The sequence below is a fragment of the Dryobates pubescens genome, chromosome 8, assembly GCF_014839835.1.
Source record: "Dryobates pubescens isolate bDryPub1 chromosome 8, bDryPub1.pri, whole genome shotgun sequence".
In the NCBI taxonomy this organism is placed as follows: Eukaryota; Metazoa; Chordata; class Aves; order Piciformes; family Picidae; genus Dryobates; species Dryobates pubescens.
Genome location: NC_071619.1, coordinates 42645566 through 42667898, shown reverse-complemented (window position 1 = coordinate 42667898; position 22333 = coordinate 42645566). Strand labels below are relative to the sequence as shown.

General features: G+C 51.6%; 1 protein-coding gene across 1 annotated transcript in view; it reads left to right on the top strand.

The window, feature by feature from the left end:
• The window catches only part of A2M (alpha-2-macroglobulin), a 44160-nt gene extending 23767 nt beyond the window's left edge, over positions 1-20393 (top strand). Inside the window, exons 16-35 of the mRNA XM_054163913.1 lie at positions 441-611; positions 1209-1350; positions 3969-4077; positions 4995-5223; positions 5466-5592; positions 6199-6320; positions 8677-8728; positions 10198-10281; positions 12359-12535; positions 13744-13828; positions 14593-14749; positions 15075-15149; positions 15981-16146; positions 16771-16994; positions 17546-17764; positions 18060-18187; positions 18518-18608; positions 18765-18833; positions 19754-19856; positions 20329-20393. Of these exons, the coding sequence (XP_054019888.1) occupies positions 441-611; positions 1209-1350; positions 3969-4077; positions 4995-5223; positions 5466-5592; positions 6199-6320; positions 8677-8728; positions 10198-10281; positions 12359-12535; positions 13744-13828; positions 14593-14749; positions 15075-15149; positions 15981-16146; positions 16771-16994; positions 17546-17764; positions 18060-18187; positions 18518-18608; positions 18765-18833; positions 19754-19856; positions 20329-20393 (2595 nt within the window). The remainder of the gene's footprint in view (positions 1-440; positions 612-1208; positions 1351-3968; positions 4078-4994; positions 5224-5465; positions 5593-6198; positions 6321-8676; positions 8729-10197; positions 10282-12358; positions 12536-13743; positions 13829-14592; positions 14750-15074; positions 15150-15980; positions 16147-16770; positions 16995-17545; positions 17765-18059; positions 18188-18517; positions 18609-18764; positions 18834-19753; positions 19857-20328) is intronic.
• Positions 20394-22333: the final 1940 nt, after the last annotated feature.

The window sequence follows — 22333 nt, the reverse complement described above, 5'->3', positions numbered from 1 at the left end:
TCATGTATTTGGTGATCATTTTTCAGCTATTCTCTCCAACCATGGATTCATTTTCTTCGAGCCTCTAGAAGCATCAAAAAGTTTATTCCGCTCATGCCAAGCAGCAAACAGCAATCCCTAGGGACAGAGTGCTGCAGATGGAATGGCTCCTGTGCTTTTTGAGCCCTAATGACCAGACTGACATGCTGGCCATAACACAAGAGGCAGCAGCTCCAAATTTGGATCTCTTTTTGGACTCCCAAATTGCCATTGCTCCCCCAAGTGGGATGCAGGTGATGGGCCTGTTATGATGCTTGAATCCAATTCTCTCTGTGTGTTTTGTGGCAATGGACACTGGAAATGGAAATTCCCTTCTGATGTCAAGGGGATTTGGAGTAGATAATCTCTAAGGTCCCTCCCAACCTAGGCCCTTCTATGATTCTGTGACTCTTTCTGCCTAGGTGTATAGCTTGCTGCTAGCGAAGGAATTCCATGGCTCTCTTGATGGTCCAGGCATGATCCTGGAGGAGCCCCAGGAGAACTGCATCCCCTTGAAGAAGATAGTCCTGAATGGGATCACCTATTCTCCAGTAGTGGAGATGAATGAAGAGGACACCTATGCCATCCTAAAGGTATAGCCTGCTTGCATAGTTAGGGAGTGGAGTGGGAGAAGGACTGAGAATACTTAAGCCTTCCTTAGCAATGTAACAAGGGAAGAGTCTGTGAGTCTGAATGATCTCATGCTAATTTTTATCCAGAAGCAAATTGAGTGACTTATAAGCTTCACCTCTCTTCCCAGCTTTGCTCTCCACTTGGTAGAAAGGGGATCAGTTTTCTTCTGTAAGGAAAAGCTTTGAGGTCGACTTGAGTTTCTAATGGGACATAAATAGTCCTGTGCTATTGTAGTTGCCCCAAACAGATCAATATAAGCTGCATCACAGACACAGACCTTTCCTTCCAGGGAGAAAGCTGTATCTGCTCTCTGGCTCATCTTGACCCCGAGAGGCTGGAAATGGATTGGAACTAGTGTCCTAGGAGCAGTGGGGATCTAGACTTTGTTGCCTCTGAGTCATCCAGGCACCTAGGCTCAAGGTTAGGAGGGTCATGTCAGGTCCAGTCCACAGGAAGCTTCTCCTTTCGTGGCAGTAAAATACCAATGTCAGGTCTGCTGGGGAAACCTGAACAGGAATCAGTAACAGAAAAAAATATGTTTGGTTCATCTCCCATAGGAAATGGGTTTAAAGATTTTCACAAATACCAGGGTGAGGAAACCTTGGTACTGCAACACCGAGAATCTGGTGCCCGTGGGCGCCCGCTTTGCCTCACACTCCGTCATGTCTGCAGCGCCTACCTACGCTATGAGGACAACTGGTAAGGGACCTGGGTTTTGTTCTCTCCTCTGTTCTGAGCAGACTTCCCACCTGTATTTTGGGGTGAATACTTAGACAAAAGCTGGGGTTGTGAACTGAGCCATTGGAAGTAGCACAGAATTTAAGCTTCTGCACGAGTGTGAGGCTTATCTCTTTTGCTGGGTCAGGAAGGCCTATAGACAAGTTTTGATGACTCCAAGTGCGAAGCCAACAGAACCAGGCTCTTTTCAAAGACTCTGGCAGAGCAGAGGATATTACCCTGAATTCTGCTGAATTCTCTGGCCACTAGGCTTTTAGAGTAGACTTTCCCTCCCCAGATAACACTTAAGTGGTTTCCAGTACAATTTTCAGTCTGTCATGGTTTAGTTAGTCCTGAGATGTTGGGTGACAGGTTGGACTTGATGATCTTTGAGGTCTTTTCCAACCTTGTTGATTCTATGATTGACTCATCCAGTTTTGTGTCTGGTCAAAATCAGTTGAAGTGGATGACAAAATCTTCAGTGATAACTTGGTGTGCTTTCAGGATGTTATCCAAGTGTAGAGATTAACTTAGCCAAAGTAAAGATGCCCAAAACTAAAGTCTAGTTATAAACTTCTCTTCTTCATATGCTTGGGAGGGTTTTTCTTTCTGTTTCTAAAGCCAAGCAAAACAAGTCCCACCCACTCCATCTTTGTTTTCCAGTTGTTCTAAACCAAAGTAAAAGGTGTCCAGATTTCACCCCAAACTCAAAGTATTTTATTTGGAATAATTTTTGCATGTGTAAATGTAGGGCTTAGTAAAAATGTCTACTTTTACCCCTCCAAAATTCCAGTGGCATGTTTTTCAGTTTTAACATCTTCAGCTTAGTTCTTGAGGAGGCCATAGATTTGGCAAAGGAAGGTAGTTATCAGAGTCACAAAGACCCTGCTCAAAACACTGCAAGAGAGGGATGTCCTGTTGCTAGCTGCTCTGGTGGCATGAAGAAGTCATGTTGAGAATAGTGTGGCCAGCAGGAGCCCCTGTACTCAGCACTGGTGAGGCCACACCTTGAGTCCTGTGTCCAGTTCTGGGCTCCTCAGTTTAAGAAGGACATTGAGACACTTGAAGGTGTCCAGAGAAGGGCAACGAGGCTGGAGAGAGGTCTGGAGCACAGCCCTGTGAGGAGAGACTGAGGGAGCTGGGGTTGCTTAGCCTGGAGAAGAGGAGGCTCAGGGGAGACCTTACTGCTGTCTACAACTACCTGAAGGGTGGTTGTAGCCAGGAGGGGGTTGTTCTCTTCTCTCTAGCAAGCAGCACCAGAACAAGAGGACACAGTCTCAAGCTGTGCCAGGGGAAGTTTAGGCTGGAGGTGAGGAGAAAGTTCTTCAATGAGAGAGTCATTCGTCATTGGAATGTGCTGCCCAGGGAGGTGGTGGAGTCCCCATCCCTGGAGGTGTTCAAGAGGGGATTGGATGTGGCACTTGAAGCCATGGTTTAGTCATGAGGTCTGTGGTGACAGGTTGGACTTGATCTTTGAGGTCTCTTCCAACCTTGGTGATTCTATGACTTCCCTTTCCCATGAAAGGGAAAAGGCTGCTTGCACAGAAGGTCATAAATAGCTCTTTGTTCTAACAGTCTTGGTTCATCCTTGTGGAAGTGCTGCCTCACAAACTTTGAGGTTCACTGGAGACCAGTGGGAAATGATGGAAGGCTGGTTCTTCTTCCTAAATAAGTCCTGACCTTGAAACTTCACTGCTCTTGGTACCTGTGCTCACTACAGCCAAAGGAAACATCCTGTTGGTCCTAGTGAATGGAAGGTTGACCATGAGCCAGCAATGTGTTCTTGTGGCCAAGAAGGCCAATGCCATTCTGGGGTGGATTAGAAGGGCTGTGGTTAGTAGGTCAAGAGAGGTTCTCCTCCCTCTCTGCTCTGCCCTGGTGAGGCCACATCTGGAATATTGTGTTCAGTTCTGGGCCCCTCAGTTCAAGAAGGGCAGGGAACTGCTTGAAAGAGTCCAGCACAGAGCCACGAAAATGATGAAGGGAGTGGAACATCCTCCTTGGGAGCAGAGCCTGAGGCAGCTGGGGCTCTTCAGCTTGGAGGAGACTGAGAGGTGACCTCATTCATGTTTGTAAATATGTAAAGGATGAGTGCCCAGAGGCTGGAGCCAGGCTCTGCTGGGTGATGCCCACTGACAAGACAATACATATAGAATACATAGAATAAACCAGGTTGGAAGAGACCTTCAAGATCATCACGTCCAACCCATCAACCAATCCAACACGGGTGGAAGCTGAGGCACAGGAAGTTCCATGGAAACAGCAGGAAGAATTATTTCACCGTGAGGGTGACAGAACACTGAAACAGGCTTCCCAGGGGGGTTGTGGAGTCTCCCTCTCTGGAGATATTCAAGACCTGTCTGGATGCATTCCAGTGTGATCTGCTCTAGGTGATCCTGCTCTGGCAGGGGGTTGGACTGGACGAGCTTTTGAGGTCCCTTCCAGCCCTGAACACTCTGTGATTCTGTGATCTGCTGCCAGCACAGCTTCTGATTGCCACGTAGATTGCCACTTTTTCAGACTGAAGCACGATGCTAGTGCAGATCTGCCTTGTTTGCAATTATCAGTGGTTATTTTCTTTTCCATTTCACCACATTCAGGCCATCAGCCAGTTAGACACAGTGAAACAGCCAGCAGTCCTGAGAAGCTGACGGAGACAGTCCGAAAGTACTTCCCAGAAACGTGGATTTGGAGTTTGGTGCCTGTAAGGTGAGCACCTTCAGCTTGTTCCATCCTTTTTCATAACACTGTTGTTTTTGAAGTAAAAACTTGAATCCCCATATGTGTGCCAAGGCTTTTCAATGCCAAAAAGTCCTCCCTTGTTTGCAGAGATCACATGGCAGTCCTCTGAGATGGAATTAATCTGTAGTTAGATTTCCTGGCCTGCATCAGAAATAGTGTGGCCAGCAGGAGCAGGGAAGTCATTGTGCCCTGTGCTCAGCACTGGTTAGGCCACACCTTGAGTCCTGTGTCCAGTTCTGGGCTCCTCAGTTTAGGAAGGACATTGAGACACTTGAATATGTCCAGAGAAGGGCAACAAGGCTGGGGAGAGGCCTTGAGCACAGCCCTGTGAGGAGAGGCTGAGGGAGTTGGGGTTGCTTAGCCTGGAGAAGAGGAAGCTCAGGGGAGACCTTATTGCTCTCTACAACTACCTGAAGGGAGGTGGTAGCCAGGAAGGGTTTGGTCTCTTCTCCCAGGCAAGCAGCACCAGAACAAGAGGACACAGTCTCAAGCTATGCCAGGGGAGGTTTAGGCTGGAGGTGAGGAGAAAGTTCTTCACAGAGAGATTGGCCATTGGGATGGGAAGGAGGTGGTGGAGTCACTGTCACTGGAGGTGTTCCAAAAGGGATTGGACGTGGCACTTGAAGCCATGGTTCAGTTAGTCCTGAGGTGTTGGGTGACAGCTTGGACTTGATGATCTTTGAAGTCTTTTCCAACCTCATTGATTCTATGATTTGTCCCATGATTGGGGCTGGAAGAGGATGTGGTATGGTCCTACAGTAACCAACATGCTGTGTTCCTGTCTGCTGCAGAGGCAGTACTGTTCTGTAGGCTAAAAAGGGTAAAAATTGTCAGCAAAGTGCCATAAAAATGATCCTCTGTCCTTGCTCTCTGTGCTTTATCAGCTCTGAGGGAAATGCTGATCTCGACGTGACGATCCCTGACACCATCACCGAGTGGAAAGCCAACGCATTCTGCACTTCAGCAGACTCAGGCTTTGGTCTGTCCCCAACAGTGTCCTTCAGAGCCACCCAGCCCTTCTTTGTAGAGCTCACCATGCCCTACTCTGTGGTGCGTGGCGAGTCCTTCACGCTGAAAGCCACCGTTTTCAACTACCTGACTGCCTGCATCAGGGTAAGGAAGGTTTAAGTCCTGTGTGTACCTTCTCACACATCTCTTGCCTTCACTCAGCCTTTTTATCTCTAAGTATCCCTAGATCCTTCACCCCCAGAATTCTTATTTGCCTGTGCATTCCAGACACAGACCCCACAGCTCCAGCTCCCTGCTCCTTTGCTTTTGAAAATGGAGCTATTACTCTGGCTCCCTATATCCCATGGTCTCCCTTCCCTCATTGCACCTCTGTCTACAACTGGCAGGTCAGTGTGGCTCTGGCTCAGTCTGCTCACTTCCTGGCTGCTCCAGTGCAAAAGGATGAAGAGTCTCATTGCCTCTGTGAGAATGGAAGGAAAACTGTGGCTTGGCTGGTGACTCCCAGAACTCTAGGTAAAGATCTCAGGGTGCTGAAAACTGCAGGGAGGGTTTCTTTGTGCTGTTCTCTTCGTTCAGTATCAGGTGTTAGAGCAACACAGCTTCCTGGGAAGCACTGCAGCTGTCTGTCACATGTGAGATTGTTTAGGAGGCTGTGGGACTCATAGTGTCCAAGGCTGTGTCTGGTACCACATGCAGTGCTATGAAGCCTTACATCACTCAGCTAACATCTTCTGAAGCCATAGATATTGCTGGCCAGGAGGTGTGCTCAGAAGATATTCCTCCCAGAGATTAGGTGATTGCCCCATGGCAATACTTTGTTTTCTCTGTTGTTGTTGTGTGCTGTGATAACAGCTGTTGAGTGGGACTGTGATGAACAGCAGAGGGGTTGGTGAGTCCTACCACTGTGGTGTCCTGAAAAGAGTCACCAAAATGGAGTCACCTTTCAATGGTAGTGCAGCTCATCTCTTCCAGGACAGCTTCTGAGAGAGAGAGCTATGTGGAAAAGATATGACAGGAAATCCCTATCCATGAGCCTGCAACATGAAACTCCTGGAAGTGGCAGTGACTCCCATTGTCTGGCCCTGCCTGCCTGAGCTGGCTGAGCCCTGTTTTTTCCAGGTCAGGTGGAGTTCTCAGTGAGCAGTGAGGCCTTGCAGAACCAGCAGCCCTGTGGGAATGCAATTGTGGAGACCCCTGAGAAAGGGTGGAAGGACACAGTCATCAGAAAGCTGCTGGTGGAGGTATGTGGACTGTGGGAATGGAGGACTGAGATTTCCCACAGCCTGTGATGCTGATGGACAGAAAGATCATCTCATCTAGGCTCTCTGTCCCTGAAAGGGAAGACCAGATGATCTTTTCAGATTCCTTCCAGCCTGGGCTGCTTATGATTTGAGGAGATCAGTACACAGCATGGCAATATAGTAGTCAGACCTCATCTTTATACTGCAGGACTGGATAGACTGCAGCTTAATAGCATTGTGCAATATGCCTCCCAACGCTCTAAACTTTCCCTGTCTTCTATTGTAGCAGGACTCCTACTCCAATCCATCATTCTCTGATTTCAATACACCCTGTTTACAGCCTCTTCTCCTTTTGAGACACCCCCAGTGAGTTTGCCAGCTGGCACATGCTGCTTCTCTGCTGGCTGAGTGGCAAGCAAAACTCCTCTTAAGCTGAGTGTTATGTAGTTCAGCTTTGCTACCACAGTCTGGCACTAGGATGAGGGTGAGGAATTCACAAGCACCTACAGAAATTCAGTGCCAGTAGAGAAGTCCCCTCAAGATTCCATATGTTATAAAAGTCCATGGAAAGAAGTTGCAATTTTCCAGTGTGCCCATTTCCTGTGGCAGGAAGAATTGCTCAGGCAGTGTTGTACAGCAGGGAATAGCTGTGCCAGTGCTGTGATGCTTCATAGGGCAATGCTAGGCTATTGTGCTGGGTGAGGTAATCTGACAGGTAGATTCTATGCTCTTAGTTTCTCTCTGTATGTTGCAGGGCATCAGCAGTGTCACCACATATCAGTGTACAACATCTTCCCTTTCTATTATTAACAGGCACATGGCTGGGTGGGGTTTTTTTTGCCTAAAGCATCTGCAGCATTATGATGAATAGCACTGCAGACATCACTTCAAGACAGCCCTCTGGAGCTACTGTGAGCTATTCCTACCTAAAGCAGTTGCTGTATTGCTGCAAGTCGAGGGGATTGAGTCCATCATCAGTAAACTTGCAGATGACACCAAGCTGGGGGCAGGAGTTGATCTGTTAGAGGGTAGAAGGGCTCTGCAGAGGGATCTTGCCAGGCTGGGCAGATGGGCAGAGTCCAAGGGCATGAGATTGAACACATCCAAGTGCCAGGTTCTGCACATTGGCCACAACAACCCCATGCAGAGCTACAGGCTGGGGTCAGAGTGGCTGAGAGCAGCCAGGCAGAAAGGGACCTGGGGGTACTGGTTGATAGCAGGCTGAACATGAGCCAGCAGTGTGCCCAGGTGGCCAAGAAGGCCAATGCAATCCTGGCCTGTATCAGGAACAGTGTCACCAGCAGGAGCAGGGAAGTCATTGTGCCCTGTACTCAGCACTGGTTAGGCCACACCTTGAGTCCTGTGTCCAGTTCTGGGCTCCTCAGTTTAAGAAGGACATCGAAACACTTGAAGGTGTCCAGAGAAGGGCAACAAGGCTGGGGAGAGGCCTTGAGCACAGCCCTGTGAGGAGAGGCTGAGGGAGCTGGGGTTGCTTAGCCTGGAGAAGAGGAGGCTCAGGGGAGACCTTATTGCTGTCTCCAACTCCCTGAAGGGAGGTTGTAGCCAGGTGGGGGTTGCTCCCTTCTCCCAGGCAACCAGCACTAGAACAAGAGGACACAGTCTCAAGCTGTGCCAGGGGAGGTTTAGGATGGATGTCAGGAAGAAATTCTTCCCAGCAAGAGAGATTGGCCATTGGAATGTGCTGCCCAGGGAGGTGGTGGAGTCACCCCCACTGGAGGTGTTTAGGAAGAGCCTGGATGAGGCACTTGGTGCCATGGTTTAGTTGATCAGATGGTGTTGGGTGACAGGTTGGACTCATGATCTCAAAGTCTTTTCCCACCTGGTTAATTCTATTCTATTCTAGGTCCTTTTGTTACAAGGAGGTTGAGTGTCTCTCACTGCTTCCAATAGCTGCAGGTTTCCCATGTGAGAGTCCTGCAGTGTTCTCCTTTTCTGTCCTTCCACCACACACCACACCAGTCAATTAGGATCACAGTTCTTTTACTTGCTTAAATAATTATTTCAGGGATAATATCTCAGGAGTGTTTCTGACTGAGAGTGCTGGAACAGGCTGCCCAGAGAGTTGGTGGAGTCTCCATCTCTGGAGGCATCCCAAACCTGACTGGACATGTTCCTGTGTGATTTACTTCAGGTGATCCTGCTCTGACAGGAGAGTTGGACTAGATGATCTTCAGAGGTCCCTTCCAACCCCTACCCTTCTGTGAGATTCTGTGTGACTGCCTCTCCTTCAGCTCACACACTTTTCACTGACACCTTTGTCCTTGTTAAGGATTCCTCTGCCCACATGTGCCTCCTGTCTCACTAACTTCTCTTGTTTTCCTTCATACCATGCAAGCCTGAAGGAGTTGAGAAGGAAAATTCCCAGAACTCTGTGATCTGTGCAAAAGGTAAAGCTCCCTCTCCCCACCCTTTTCAGTTGCTCTGATATGGTTTGATGGGTGGGACATGCATGGAGGAGGGAGATAGTGCTGCTCCTGTCATATTCCAGGTGGGCTAGTCTTTTAGGCAATCAAAACTCATCCTGTCAGTTAGGAGCCTGAGGCCTCAGACAGAAGAAAGCTCTAGAGAATGGACCACAGACTGGAAATACAGCTGGCTGAACAGGAGCCACCAGTGTGCCCAGGTGGCACTACCAGGACCAGTGTGCCCAGCAGGGCCAGGGAAGTGATTGTCTCCCTGTGCTCAGCACTGGTGGGGCCACACCTTGAGTACTGTGTTTAGTTTTAGGGCATCCACTACAAGATAGACATGCTGGGACAATGTCCAGCCACGGGCAATGAAGCTGGAGAAGGGTCTGGAGACAGGCCTTGTGAGGAGCAGGGCTCAGGGGAGACCTTCTTGCTGTCTACAACTACCTGAAGGGAGGTTGTAGCCAGGTGCGGGTTGGTCTCTTCTCCCAGGCAACCAGCACCAGAACAAGAGGACACAGTCTCAAGTTGTGCCAGGGGAAGTTTAGGCTGGAGGTGAGGAGAAAGTTCTTCACTGAGAGAGTAATTGGCCACTTGAATGTGCTGCCCAGGGAGGTGGTGGAGTCCCCATCCCTGGAGGTGTTCAAGAGGGGATTGGATGTGGCACTTGGTGCCATGGTTTAGTAGTCATGAGGTGTGGGGTGATAGGTTGGACTTGATGATCCTTGAGGTCTCTTCCAACCTTATTGATTATATGAAACTGGGGTTGTTTAGCCTGCAGAAAAGGAGGTTGAGGGAAGACCTTCTCACTCTCTACAAGCTCCCTGAAAGGAGGTTGTAGTGAGGTGAGTGTTGATCTCTGTTGCCTAGTAAGAAGTGCTAGGACAAGAGGAAATGGCCTCAAGTTGCACTAGGGGAGAATTTGGTTGGTTGTTAGAAGAAACTTCTTCATGGAACAGGTTCTCAACCTCTGGAATGGGCTTCCCTGGGAGGTGGTTGAATCTCCATTCCTGGAGGTGTTTCCAAGCTGCAGAGATGTGGTGCTGAGGGACATGGTTTAGAATCAGACTTGTTAGAATTAGATAGTGGCTGTGCTTGCTGCTCCTAAAGGTCTTTTCCAATCAGAACAATTCTATGCTCTTGCCTACACATCAGGAGAGATGGAGCAGGACTTTGCATCCACGTTCCCTTGTGTGATGACAGTGGAATTACAAATGCTGTCTCCTGTTTTCTGGCATGCCCAGGAACAAGTTGCAGTGATGCAACCTACACAAAGAGGGGCTTTGTGTGGTTTCTTGCAGAGGATGTCTCACAGCCAGGAAAAAGCAAAGATGACATTTGTAACAGAATGTGTTCCTGTTGTTTCACTGAGACCCCCATGACCTCCCTTTCCATTAGCCATTTCTTAGGCCTGCACTGAAGCTCTTTGGGTCTTGTTTTTATCATAGGAGTTCCTGTGAAAGAGAAGTTTTCTCTGTTGTTACCCTCCAATGTGGTTCCAGACTCAGGCAGAGCATATTTCTCAGTGCTGGGTGAGTGCACAGCCTGGCAGAAAAGCCATATGTTGTTTCTGCCCCTCAGAGCTGGCTTCCTACTTCACAGCTTTTCTTCTTAGTTTCCCCCACTCCTCACTCCTGTCATTGATCTGTTCTGTCTTGAACACTTTCCCTTCCAGTTGTGCTCTTCCTTTTCCCCTTTCTGTATGTACTTCTGCTCTGTGTTCTCTGCCAGCACCCTAACCTTTCACTCATTTCCCTATTTTCCCTATTTGTGCTGTTCTGTGATTCCAGGATTTTTATCAATCCAGATTTTGAGGACAGGAGAGACAATGCCTGTCTGTGGAACAACCAGGTGAATGATCTGCTCAGCCTGGTGGCAGACCTGAAAGAGCAGGTGGAAAGGCTAAGAATCATCAGGGAGGCTGAACATGAGATACACTGCTGGAGCCAGGCTCTGCCCTCTTTGAAACAGGAAAGGGAGCACCTGTCAGAAAGTACTCAGCATCAAGGGGCCCCTGTATCCTGACATGAACATACACAAGCCTATGGGATCTGATGAGATGCATCCCAGAGTCCCAAAGGAATTGGCTGATGTAGTTGCCAAGCCACTCTCCATGACAGTCCTGGCAGTCAGGTGAAGTCCCTGGAGACTGGAAGAAGGGAAATATTGTGCCCATTTTTCAGAAGGGTAGAAAGGAGGACCCTGGGAACTAGTGACTTGTCAGCTTCACCTTTGTGTCTAGGAAGACCATGGAACAGATCCTCCTAGAAACTATGCTACAGCACATGGAGGACAGGGAGGTCATTTGGGACAGCCAGCATGGCTTCACCAAGGGCATGTCCTACCTGACCAATCTCATGGCTTTCTACAGTGGGGTGATAAGGGAAGGGCAATAGATGTCATTTATCTGGACTTCTGCAAGGTCATGGACACAGTCCCCCACAGCATCCTTCTCTCTGAATTGGAGAGATCCAGATTCAGTAGGTAGACTGCTTGGTGCATAGGGAATTGGTTGGATGGTTGCATCCAGAGGGTAGTGGTCAATGGCTTGATGTCCAGATGGGGAGGGGTGACAAGCGGTGTCTCTCAGGGGTCCATATTGGGACCAGTGCTGTTCAATATCTTCATCAATGATACAGAAAGTGAGACTGAGTGCACCCTCAGCAACTGTGCAGATGACACCGAGCTGAGTGGTGCAATCACTGCACCAGAGGGACAGGATGTCTTCCAGAGGGACCTGGAGAAGTGGGTACAGGAGAACCTCATGAGGTTCCACAAGGCCAAGTACAAGGTCCTGCACCTGGGCCAGGACAATCTTCATTATCAATACAGGCTGGAGAGGACACAGTAAAGATCAGCTCTGTGGAAAAGGACTTGGGGGTACTAGTGGATGAGAAGCTGGACATGAGCCAAGAATGCACATGTGCAGCCCAGAAGGCAAACTGCATCCTGGCTGCATCATGGCCAGCATGTTGAGAGATCACACCACTCTGCTCTGGTGAGACCTCACCTACAGTACTGTGTCTAGCTCCAAGGTCCTCAACACAAGAAAGACCTGGATCTGAGGGAGAGGGTCCAGAGGAGGGCCACAAAAATGATCAGAGGCTGGATCACCTTACCTGTGAAGATAGGCTGAGGGAGTTGAAGTCTGTTCAGCCTGGAGAAGGCTCTGGGGAAGCCTTCCAGTACATACAAGAAAGCTGAGGAAGGACTGCTTACAAAGGCAGATATCACTAGAACAGGGCAATGGTTTTAAACTAGAGCAGGGTAGATTTAGATTGGCTATAGGGAAGAAGTTCTTTCCTATGAGGCTGGTGGTGTACCTGAACAGGCTGCCCAGGGAGGTGCTGGAGGCCTGACCGCTGCAGACATTCAAGGTCAGACTTGATGGGGCACTGAGAAACCTTATCTAGTTGGGGATGTCCCTGCTTCCTGCAAAGTGGTTGAACTAAATGACTTCTAGAGGTCCCTTCCAACCCAGTGCATTCTGTAGTTCCATGGTTTTCTCTTGTCTGTCATTTCCTAGTTCATTCCCTCACCAGCTCATTCTGACTTTGATATCCAGCCCCAAGTTTTGTTAAGATTTGTCTTCTGTTTCCTGCTTCCCAGGTGACATCATGGGCACTGCCATGCAGAACCTGCAGCAGCTCCTCCAGATGCCTTTTGGCTGTGGGGAGCAGAACATGGTCTTGTTTGCACCCAACATCTATGTCCTGGACTATCTGAACAAGACAGAGCAGCTGAGCGAGGAGGTCAAGTCCAAGGCCATCGGATACCTAGTGAGCGGTGAGCTGGGTCCTGACTTCTGCATCTCCTTTGGCTTCTGCTCAGATCCTGGCTGCAGTGATTCTGTCACATGCTGGCCAGATTTGGAAAAAGAGCTGCTCTCATGCACAGATGGTCCTGGTTAGGCCACACCTTGAGTCCTGTGTCCAGTTCTGGGCTCCTCACTTTAGGAAAGATGTTGAGATGCTGGAAGGTGTCCAGAGAAGGGCAACAAAGCTGGGGAGGGGTCTGGAGCACAGCCCTGTGAGGAGAGGCTGAGGGAGATGAGGTTGATTAGCCTGGAGAAGAGGAGGCTCAGGGGAGATTTTCTTGCTGTCTACAACTCCCTGAAGGGAGGTTGTAGCCAGGTGGGGGTTGGTCTCTTCTCCCAGGCAACCAGCACCAGAACAAGAGGACACAGTCTCAAGCTGTGCCAGGGGAGGTTTAGGCTGGGTGTTAGGAAGTTCTTCTTCCCAGCAAGAGAGATTGGCCATTGGAATGTGCTGCCCAGGGAGGCGGTGGAGTCACCATCACTGGAGGTGTTTAGGAAGAGCCTGGATGAGGCACTTGGTGCCATGGGTTAGTTGATCAGATGGTGTTGGGTGATAGGGTGGACTTGATGATCTCAAAGGTCTTTTCCAACCTGGTCTATTCTAGTCTAGTCTAGTCTAGCCTAGTCTATTTTTACTCTACACCTGAAAAAGCCCTTCGTTACTTTTCACTTTGCTTCTCCTCATGCAATACAAGCAATGCATGGAGATGGTGATGTGCCAGTTCTTCTTACTGGCTAGGATAGGACTGACCTAGTCCTGTCACGTTTGCTCTTCTGCTCATAGAATACATAGAATAAACCAGGTTGGAAGAGACCTTCAAGATCACCGCGTCCAACCTATCAACCAATCAAACACCATCCAAACAACTAACCCATGGCACCAAGCACCCCATAAAGTCTCCTCCTGAACACCTCCAGTGATGGCGACTCCACCACCTCCCCAGGCAGCCCATTCCAATGGGCAATCACTCTTTCTGTATAGAACTTTTTCCTAACATCTAGCCTGAACCTCCCCTGGCACAGCCTGAGACTGTGTCCTCTTGTTCTGGTACTGGCTGCCTGGGAGAAGAGACCAACATCCTTCTGTCTACAACCTCCCTTCAGGTAGTTGTAGAGAGATCCATTCCTCAACAGACTTTCTCTGGCATCTGAATCTTGCCTTGACTCTCCATTGCAGGATACCAAAGGCAACTGAACTACAAGCACCCAGATGGCTCTTACAGTACATTTGGACCACGTTATGGACAACCAGGGAATACCTGGTGAGTTTTCAATGTCAGCTGTGCTTCCCCTGTATGCTCTTTCTCACCTACTGAGTTGAGTTGCTGGAAGGTGTCCAGAGAAAGGCAACAAAGCTGGGAAGAGGTTTGGAGCACAGCCCTGTGAGGAGAGGCTGAGGGAGCTGGGATTGCTTAGCCTGGAGAGGAGGAGGCTCAGGGGAGACCTTCTTGCTGTCTCCAACTCCCTGAAGGGAGGTTGTAGCCAGGTGGGGGTTGGTCTCTTCTCCCAGGCAACCAGCACCAGAACAAGAGGACACAGTCTCAAGCTGTTCCAGGGGAGGTTTAGGCTGGATGTTAGGAAGAAATTCTTCCCAGCAAGAGAGATTGGCCATTGGAATGTGCTGCCCAGGGAGGTGGTGGAGTCACCATCACTGGAGGTGTTTAGGAAGAGCCTGGATGAGGCACTTGGTGCCATGGTTTAGTTGATTAGATGGTGCTGGGTAATAGGTTGGACTTGATGATCTCAAAGGTATTTTCCAACCTGGTTAATTCTATTCTATTCTATTCTATTCTAATCAACACAAAGGGCTCTCAGGATTTCATGAGCCAAGAGAGGAACCAAGGCAGGAAGTAGACTTTTCCTGATATTTTTGAGGTGGAGGTATTCCATACATGTTGTCTAATTGTCCCACAGTTCTTCAGGCTTTCTTGCCTCTCTCCAGACAGATGATACACACTCAGGCCCTGTCATCTCAGACAGGCAACACGCTTGCTCAGCCCCTTTCACTGCTCTTTCTCCCTTCCAGGCTCACAGCCTTTGTCCTCAAGTCCTTTGCCCAGGCTCGGCGTCACATCTTCATAGACGAGAGGCACATCCAGGATGCTTTGGTCTGGCTCTCCTACAAGCAGAAGGAGAATGGCTGCTTCCGCAGCTCTGGGACGCTCCTGAACAATGCCATGAAGGTAACCTGCCTGCCTGCCTGCCTGCCTGCTTGGGGTCCTTTTTTGTGAGGCTAGAACTTGTTCATGGGTCCAGATGAGGTTCCTGAGCATGCAGGCAGATGGGAAGTTTTCAAGTCACCGGCAAGCACCAGGGACCAGACACCATTCCGCAGGATCACCGCAACAGAATGGGGAACAAAAGGCAACCTGCACTTTATAAGTGGCACTAATATCGCCAAATCAGGTGCAATGAGAGGAGGCAATGCAGAACAAAGTATCCCCACTGGATAAGACTGAAGACAATCAGCTGGGTGAGATCAGCATCTATGTTTGTCTTTCCCTGCAGGGTGGAGTGGACAATGAAGTCTCGCTGACAGCATACATCACTATTGCACTGCTGGAGATTCCTCTGCCTGTAACTGTAAGTGGCTGCATGCTAAACTAAATCAGATCTGAAGCATCTCTAAAAGCAGTGTGGGATTGGTCACTGTCATTGCAAAGTCTGTGATCTTCTCACTGTAAAACAAGACTCTGACACAAGTGAAACTGAGGTGTGAACTGCAGCAAAAGGAATGCAGGACGATTTCTTGTTAGAAGAGACTTCCTCACTGAAAGGGATCTCAAACACTGAAAGAGACTGCCCAGGGCGGTGGTTGAAGCCCCATCCCTGGATGTGCCATTAGCAAGGCAAAGACCTCATTTCTCCACAGCCTTCTAATCACAGGTTCTCTCTCCCCACATCGTTAAGTGTGAAAGAACCATTACACAATCTGTTAAAGAAAGCCAGACACAAGCCAAGGAAGAGTCTGTGGCTGGCTGCGAAGTGCCTGGCTTCATCCCAGGGGCATGTTAGATTCAAGGGGTTGCTTAGCCTGCAGGAGGCTCAGGAGAGACCTCATTGCTCTCTACAACTACCTGAAAGGTGGTTGTAGCCAGGAAGGGGTTGGTCTCTTCTCCCAGGCAACCAGCACCAGAACAAGGGGACACAGTCTCAAGCTCCCCCCATCGTTAAGTCCAAGTGTAATAGAACCATTACACGATCTGTTAAAGAAAGGCAGACCCAAGCCAAGGAAGAGTCTGTGGCTGGCTGCGAAGTGCCTGGCTTCATCCCAGGGGCATGTTAGATTCAAGGGGAAGGGATGCACAATGGTACAACGTTTGTCCTGCGAGAGAGAGCAGATGTCCGTCGCGCCGCGCTCAGACGGGCTGAGGGCGAGGCGCGGCCGCTGCAGCTCAGTCTCTCTGCCGGCAGCACTCGGTGGTGCGCAATGCTCTGTTCTGCCTGGAGATGGCAGCAGACAAGGAGGAGAGCCACGTGTACACCAAGGCGCTGCTGGCCTACGCCTTCGCCCTGGCGGGCAGGGAGGAGAAGCGCGGAGCGTTGCTTGGCTCGCTGGAGAAGGAAGCTGTGAGGAAGGGTGAGTGCCCCAGACGGGACATCTTCTGTGCTGGCCTTCCGTCCTCCCTTGAGAAAGTGGCTTCTGGTGCTGGTGAATGGCTGCAGGAGATGGCTTCAGTGGCTGGGTGAGGAAGGGTGGAGGGAGAGCAAAGGCTTGTGCACAGGGCTTGCCTTCCTCAGATCTTCTGCTGGGTGCCCAGTGCTGCTTCTCTGCTCTGAGGGAGGCCCTCAGGCAGCACCAGACACCACCCCCATCAGTGCTGAACTAAAGGGCAGCTCTGTGAGCATCTCTCCTCGGCCTGCTGCTGGCTGCCCAGTGCCAGCTTCTCTCTGCACAAGGGAAGGAGTGCCAGCCTGGTGCTGTGCTGCTGCTCAAGCCTGTAACTGCCTGTGTGACTCGGGGGCCCAGCACAAAGTGGTATCTTTGTGCAAGGACGAAGGACTGAGCCTGAGCAGCTGACTCCTTAGGTGTCCTCTGGCTGTGAACCTGCAGCAAGGGCAAACCTAAGCCTCCCCACTTCATCCTACGCGACAGATGCCTCCTGCAGGCTCTTCTGTGCTGCCCAGCAGACCCAGGGCTCCCTTGCAGTAACTACTACTGATTGCTTGTTGTCTTGTCTCCACCTGCCTGCCTGCTGTGAAGATGGGTCTGTTCATTGGCAGCGGCCTGGGAAGGAGCCGGAGGTGGATCTCCCCTACCGTGGCCATCGAGCTCCCTCTGCTGAAGTGGAGATGACAGCCTATGTGCTGCTTGCTCAGCTCACCACACGGCCAGCACCTTCCCAGGAGGAGCTGGCCTTTGCATCTCTGATTGCCAAGTGGATCATCAGGCAGCAGAATCCCAATGGGGGCTTCTCCTCCACGCAGGTGAGCTGCTTCCCTCCCCAGCAATGGCAGGAGCCAGGAAGCGTCAGAGATGCAGCTGGGGGCCCAGCCAGGTTGGTCAGGGCAGGGACCGTAGCCCTGCAGTAGAGCCTTGCACAATCTACCCTGGCTCCAAGTTCCCCAGGGGCCAGGAGGTCAGGCAGTGCCTCTGGGAATGACTCACCCTGATGCATGAGCTGCTTTGCCTGGCACCCTGGGGCAGAATGGGAGGGACACTGTGGCTGGCCACTGGAGAGGGCTCCCACTGCCATTTGCTGGTGTAGAGGAGCTGCTGCTTCCCCCTGGGGCCAGCGAGGGAAGGCTGTGCAGAGCTCCAGGCAGCGCAGGGAACGTGCCCCTGCGGTGCAGAGGACACAGGAAGGGAATGGAGACCAGGAAAGGCCACTCTGTCCCTCTGTCCTTGCCACCCAAACTGGGGGCAAGTGGAGCCTAAAGGGGAGGGTGGCTGCCCCCAGCAGCGGGCAGGCTGTGGGAGAAGAGAGCGGGGAAACACTGACTGCGTGCCTCTGGGTGCTGGGGCCCATCTCTTGCAGGACACAGTGGTGGCTCTCCAAGCCCTGTCCCTGTATGGAGCTGTCACCTATGCCAAGAGTGGAGCAGCTTCCACAGTGAGCCTGCGCTCTGCAGGGGGCTTCCAGCAAGACTTCCAAGTGGATCCCACAAACCGGCTGCTGCTGCAGCGCGTGGCCCTGCCCCGGCTGCCAGGGGAGTACAGCACGGAGGTGTCTGGGGGAGGCTGTGTCTACCTGCAGGTGAGGGCATGAGGGGAGCTGACAGCCTGGCAGGGGAGCCCCTTGCCAGGCAGGAGCCAGCTGGGGGGCAGAAGGGAGTGAAGAGAGGGGGAAAGTGGGAGGGAAGGCTGCATCAGAGGCAAGGGGAGAAGGGCAGAGCTATGCGCAGGAGACAGAGTGGAATGGAAGGAGGAAAGGATGTGGAGGAGCTGTGAGCATGGGAGAAGCAGGGAGGCTGGATGGGGAGAGGGTCAACACTCCCATGTGCTGAGCACACCTGCCCACAGGCTGACACAGAGCTGCTGCTCTCCCCTAGACAAGCCTGAGGTACAACGTGCAGCCCACACAGGAGGAGGCACCCTTCATGCTTCATGTTTACACAACCCCAGAGACATGTGTGGACTCCAAGGCCCACAAGATGTTTGACATAGGCATCAATGTCAGGTGAGTCTGCCTTTGGATCTGAGCCTTTGTCAGAGGACACAGGAGCTGGAGGAGGGCTCTGCAAGCCCTGGAGAAGCAGAGCATCCCGGGAAGGCGGCAGGGAGCTGCTGGGCTGGGAGGAGAACCTGTGGGGGAAGGCCATGTCCTGCAGGGGTGGAGCTGTGTGGGGCTAGGGAGAGGCCACAGGATGACCAGAACACTGTGGAGGAGCTGGAGAAGGTGGTGCTGGACTGCCAGGACATGGCAGGGGGGACAAGTTCCATGGGCAAGGTGGAAGTGGCCTGAGCTTGGAGGTGAGGGCTCCTGAGCGGTTGTTGTTTGCTTCCTTAGTTACACTGGGGAGCGCAATGCCTCCAACATGGTGATTGTGGATGTGAAGATGCTGTCAGGATTTGTGCCCTTGAAGTCCTCTGTGAGGAAGGTAGGAGCCTGTGTGTCTAACAAGCTGCATCATGCCTCTTGTCTTTGAGACACCTGCTGGGGGCTGCAGCAAAGGAGAGAGCTGCAGGGCAGGAATCAGCTCTCTGCTGCCACTGCCAGCGCCACGTTTGCAGTAACTTTGGTCTTCTTTCCTCAGCTGGAAGGCCACCCCAGCATTGAGCGCACAGAGACGAGTGCCAACCATGTCCTGGTGTACCTGGACAGGGTGAGAGTCCAGCTGGGATGAGCATGGGTCACAGCCATCCCTGTGCTTCTGTGCTGGGGACATTTGGCCACACCAGGCCAAAGCTTTGGGGCTCCAAGCTGCCGAGGCTCTGACAAGCTTAGTGCTGAGTCTCTGCCTCTTGCCCACAGTGCAGACCTCTGCTTCAGTCTTCACAGCTCCTCTGTTCCATGCTGCAGTTGGGCCCTGGCCTCTCCTGTAGCCAGACCCTCCCTCAGTGTGGGGACAGGCCCCAGGGCTTGCCTTTGCCCCTTGGCCAGACCCAAGCCTCTCACACCTTGCAGGGCCTGGGCACAGGGGACAGGGGAGAGCCATTGATCCTAGGGCAAGGTGGGGAGGATGGGGCAGGGTAGAGCTGGGGCAAGGTGGGGAGGATGGGGCAGGGTAGAGCTGGGGCAAGGTGGGGAGGATGGGGCAGGGTAGAGCTGGGGCAAGGGGGAGGATGGGGCAGGGTAGAGCTGGGGCAAGGTGGGGAGGATGGGGCAGGGTGGATCTGGGGCAAGGTGGGGAGGATGGGGCAGGGTGGATCTGGGGCAAGGTGGGGAGGATGGGGCAGGGTAGAGCTGGGGCAAGGTGGGGAGGATGGGGCAGGGTAGAGCTGGGGCAAGGTGGGGAGGATGGGGCAGGGTGGAGCTGGGTGGAGCTGGTTCCAGGTGGGGAGGATGGGGCAGCCTGTGGCAGGGTGGAGCTGGTTCCAGGTGTGGAGGATGGGGCAGCCTGGGGCAGGGCAGAGCTGGTTCCAGGTGTGGAGGATGGGGCAGCCTGGGGCAGGGCAGAGCTGGTTCCAGGTGTGGAGGATGGGGCAGCCTGGGGCAGGGTAAAGCTGGTTCCAGGTGTGGAGGATGGAGCAGCCTGGGGCTGGTCAGTGCCACCTCTCAGCCTCCCTTGCTTCCCTTATCCAGCTGAGCAGTGAGACCCTCAGGTTCTCCTTCACGGTGGAGCAGGACATTGCTGTGCAGGGCCTGAAGCCAGCTCTGGTGAAGGTCTATGACTACTATGAGACAGGTGAGTGTGGGGCAGGGGGTGCCCATGGCACAGAGGGTGGGCAGGGAGGGCAATGTTCTGAGGAATCAGGAGCTCTGGGGGAAATATGCAGCCAGCATCCCACTTCTCCTGCCTCCTTTCCCCCTTCTTCTGCCCCATTCTCTTCTGTCTTTCCTGCTTCACTCTTCTCTTGCCCCATTCCTTCTTCTTCCACCCAGTAGGCCCCACCCCACTGCAGCATGCTCTGAGAAGTGGTCCAAGCTGCCCTTGGCACACTGGGGTGGAGCCCTAGGGCTGCTTGTGCAGAGTGGCTCTGCCTTACTGCTGCAGCCTCGGGGCAGGGTTGTGACTAGCATCCCCTCAGCCCTGATAAGTGCTCAGGTGGCAGGCTGGGTATGGTGTCAGTGGCCTGTTGTGGGGAGAATCATTGCTCTGGCCACCTGTCCTGTCAGGAGGGGCTCTGACTGCCCACTCTCTTCCTTCTCTTTTCCAGATGATTTTGCCACACAGGAGTACACTGCTCCCTGCAGCCAAGGTAAGGTGCACAGGAACAACTGATTGCTCCAGCTTGGGCTGTTGCAGGTTGTCTCAAATGAAAGTCTTTGCAGTTCTTGGGTTCTCTCAGCCTGTGCATCCTCTCAGCATTGATCTTCACTGTGCCTGCTGCAGTCTCTAGGCATGCCTCAGTAGAGAGGAGAAATGCACTGCTGCCACCCAATGCTCTGTGCAAGGTTGGACACAGCTTTCCTTCTGGCTCACTGGGATCAGCAATCCCAGTGTTACAGCCTTCATCTGCACAGAGGCACTTACCTGGTCATGTTGTACAGCTAAGACTGAAGTCTCCTTGAGGCTGAACACCACATTCAATCTTCTGTCTCTGCCCTTTTTAGGGCCACATTTGCCAAGCTGCAAACACAGAAGCGTACTGAGTGACTTCTCTTGGTGAAGTGTTCATGTTGTTCACACCTTTCAAAAGCTGCCATGGGTTATTTTGTGTCTTCCTTTGGGAAGCTTCTTAGGATAGCTTAGGTATCTCCAGGATAATTCTACCTCTCTGTAGCATGAAGCCCTGGAATGGGTTGTCCAGGGAGGTGGTTGGAGCCCCATCCCTGGAGGTGTTTAAGCCCAGGCTGGCTGAAGCTGTGGCCAGGCTGATCTAGTGTGGGGTGTCCCTGCCCATGGCAGGGGGTTGGAACCAGATGATCCTTGTGGTCCCTTCCAGCCCTGACTGATTCTCTGATTCTATGATACTTAAACATTGCCCAGCCCTTCCCATTCAGTTATCTGTCTGTAATTTGGCATTCTTAAGTGAAGCAGACTTGAACAGAGCTTGAACATAGCCACCAGAACATAGAGACACCACCTCTTCAGGATACTCACCTCTCTCCTTTTCACACCTCCAGCCAAGGCTGAACAGGGAAATGCCTGAAGGCCAAATCTTGTCTGAGCCTTGCTGGATCAGCTTGTGTATCTCTGCTCCTAGAAGACCTTCTTGTTGAGGGAGGCTATTAAAACATTAGAGGAGGACACCTCAACACCAAACCAGGAAGTAACAGCATAAATAAAGTCTTGTTTCTCTGGCCTTAGTTTTTGCTGCTGTGTCTTGTCTCTTCTCCCATTCATGTGTGATAGTCTGTGAAGATCAAGGGCAACCTTGAATCCCATGACCATGAAATGGTTAAATTCATGATCCTTAGGACAACGAGGAGGATGCATAGCAACCTCACTGGCCTGGACTTCAGCAGTGCAGACTTAGAGCTCCTCAAGGACCTGCTCAGTCCTTGGGGAGAGGGGCCCAAGAAAGCTGGTTACTATTCAAGATTATCCCTTTTGAGCCCAGGAGCAATGTGTCTCAATAAAGAAGAAGGTGGGAAAAAAATGCCAGGAAGCCTGCATGAATGATCAGGGACCTCTTGGATAGTAGTTGCAAAGAGAATGCCTACAGAGGGTGGGGATGGACAGGTAGCCTGGGAGGAGGACAGAGAAGTTCTTCATGCAGCCAGAGATCAGGTCAGGAAAGCTAAGGCCCAGACAGAATTAAATGTGGCTGGGGACATCAAAGGTAAGAAGAAAAGTTACCAAGTACATCAGTGACAAATGGAGACCAGGGAAAATGTGGGCCCTCTCTGGAAGGAAAGAGGGGACCTGGTCACACAGGACATGGAAAAGGTCTCAGGTATTCAGGGACTTATTTGCCTCCATCTTCCATGGTAAGTAAGGGCTCTAACAACACCATCCAAGTTGCAGAAGGCAAGGACAGGGTCAGGGAGAATGAAGATCTGCCCACTATAAGAGAGGACCAGATCTGAGACCATCTAATGAACATGAAGATACACAGGTCCAGGGGACCTGATGATATCCATCCATGGTTCCTGAGGGAACTAGCAGAGGAAGTTACAAAGCCACTTTCCATCATATTTGAGAAGTCAGGGGGTCTGGTGAAGTTCCCTCTGACTGGAAAAGGAGAAACATAAGCCCCACTTGCAAAAAGAGAGGTA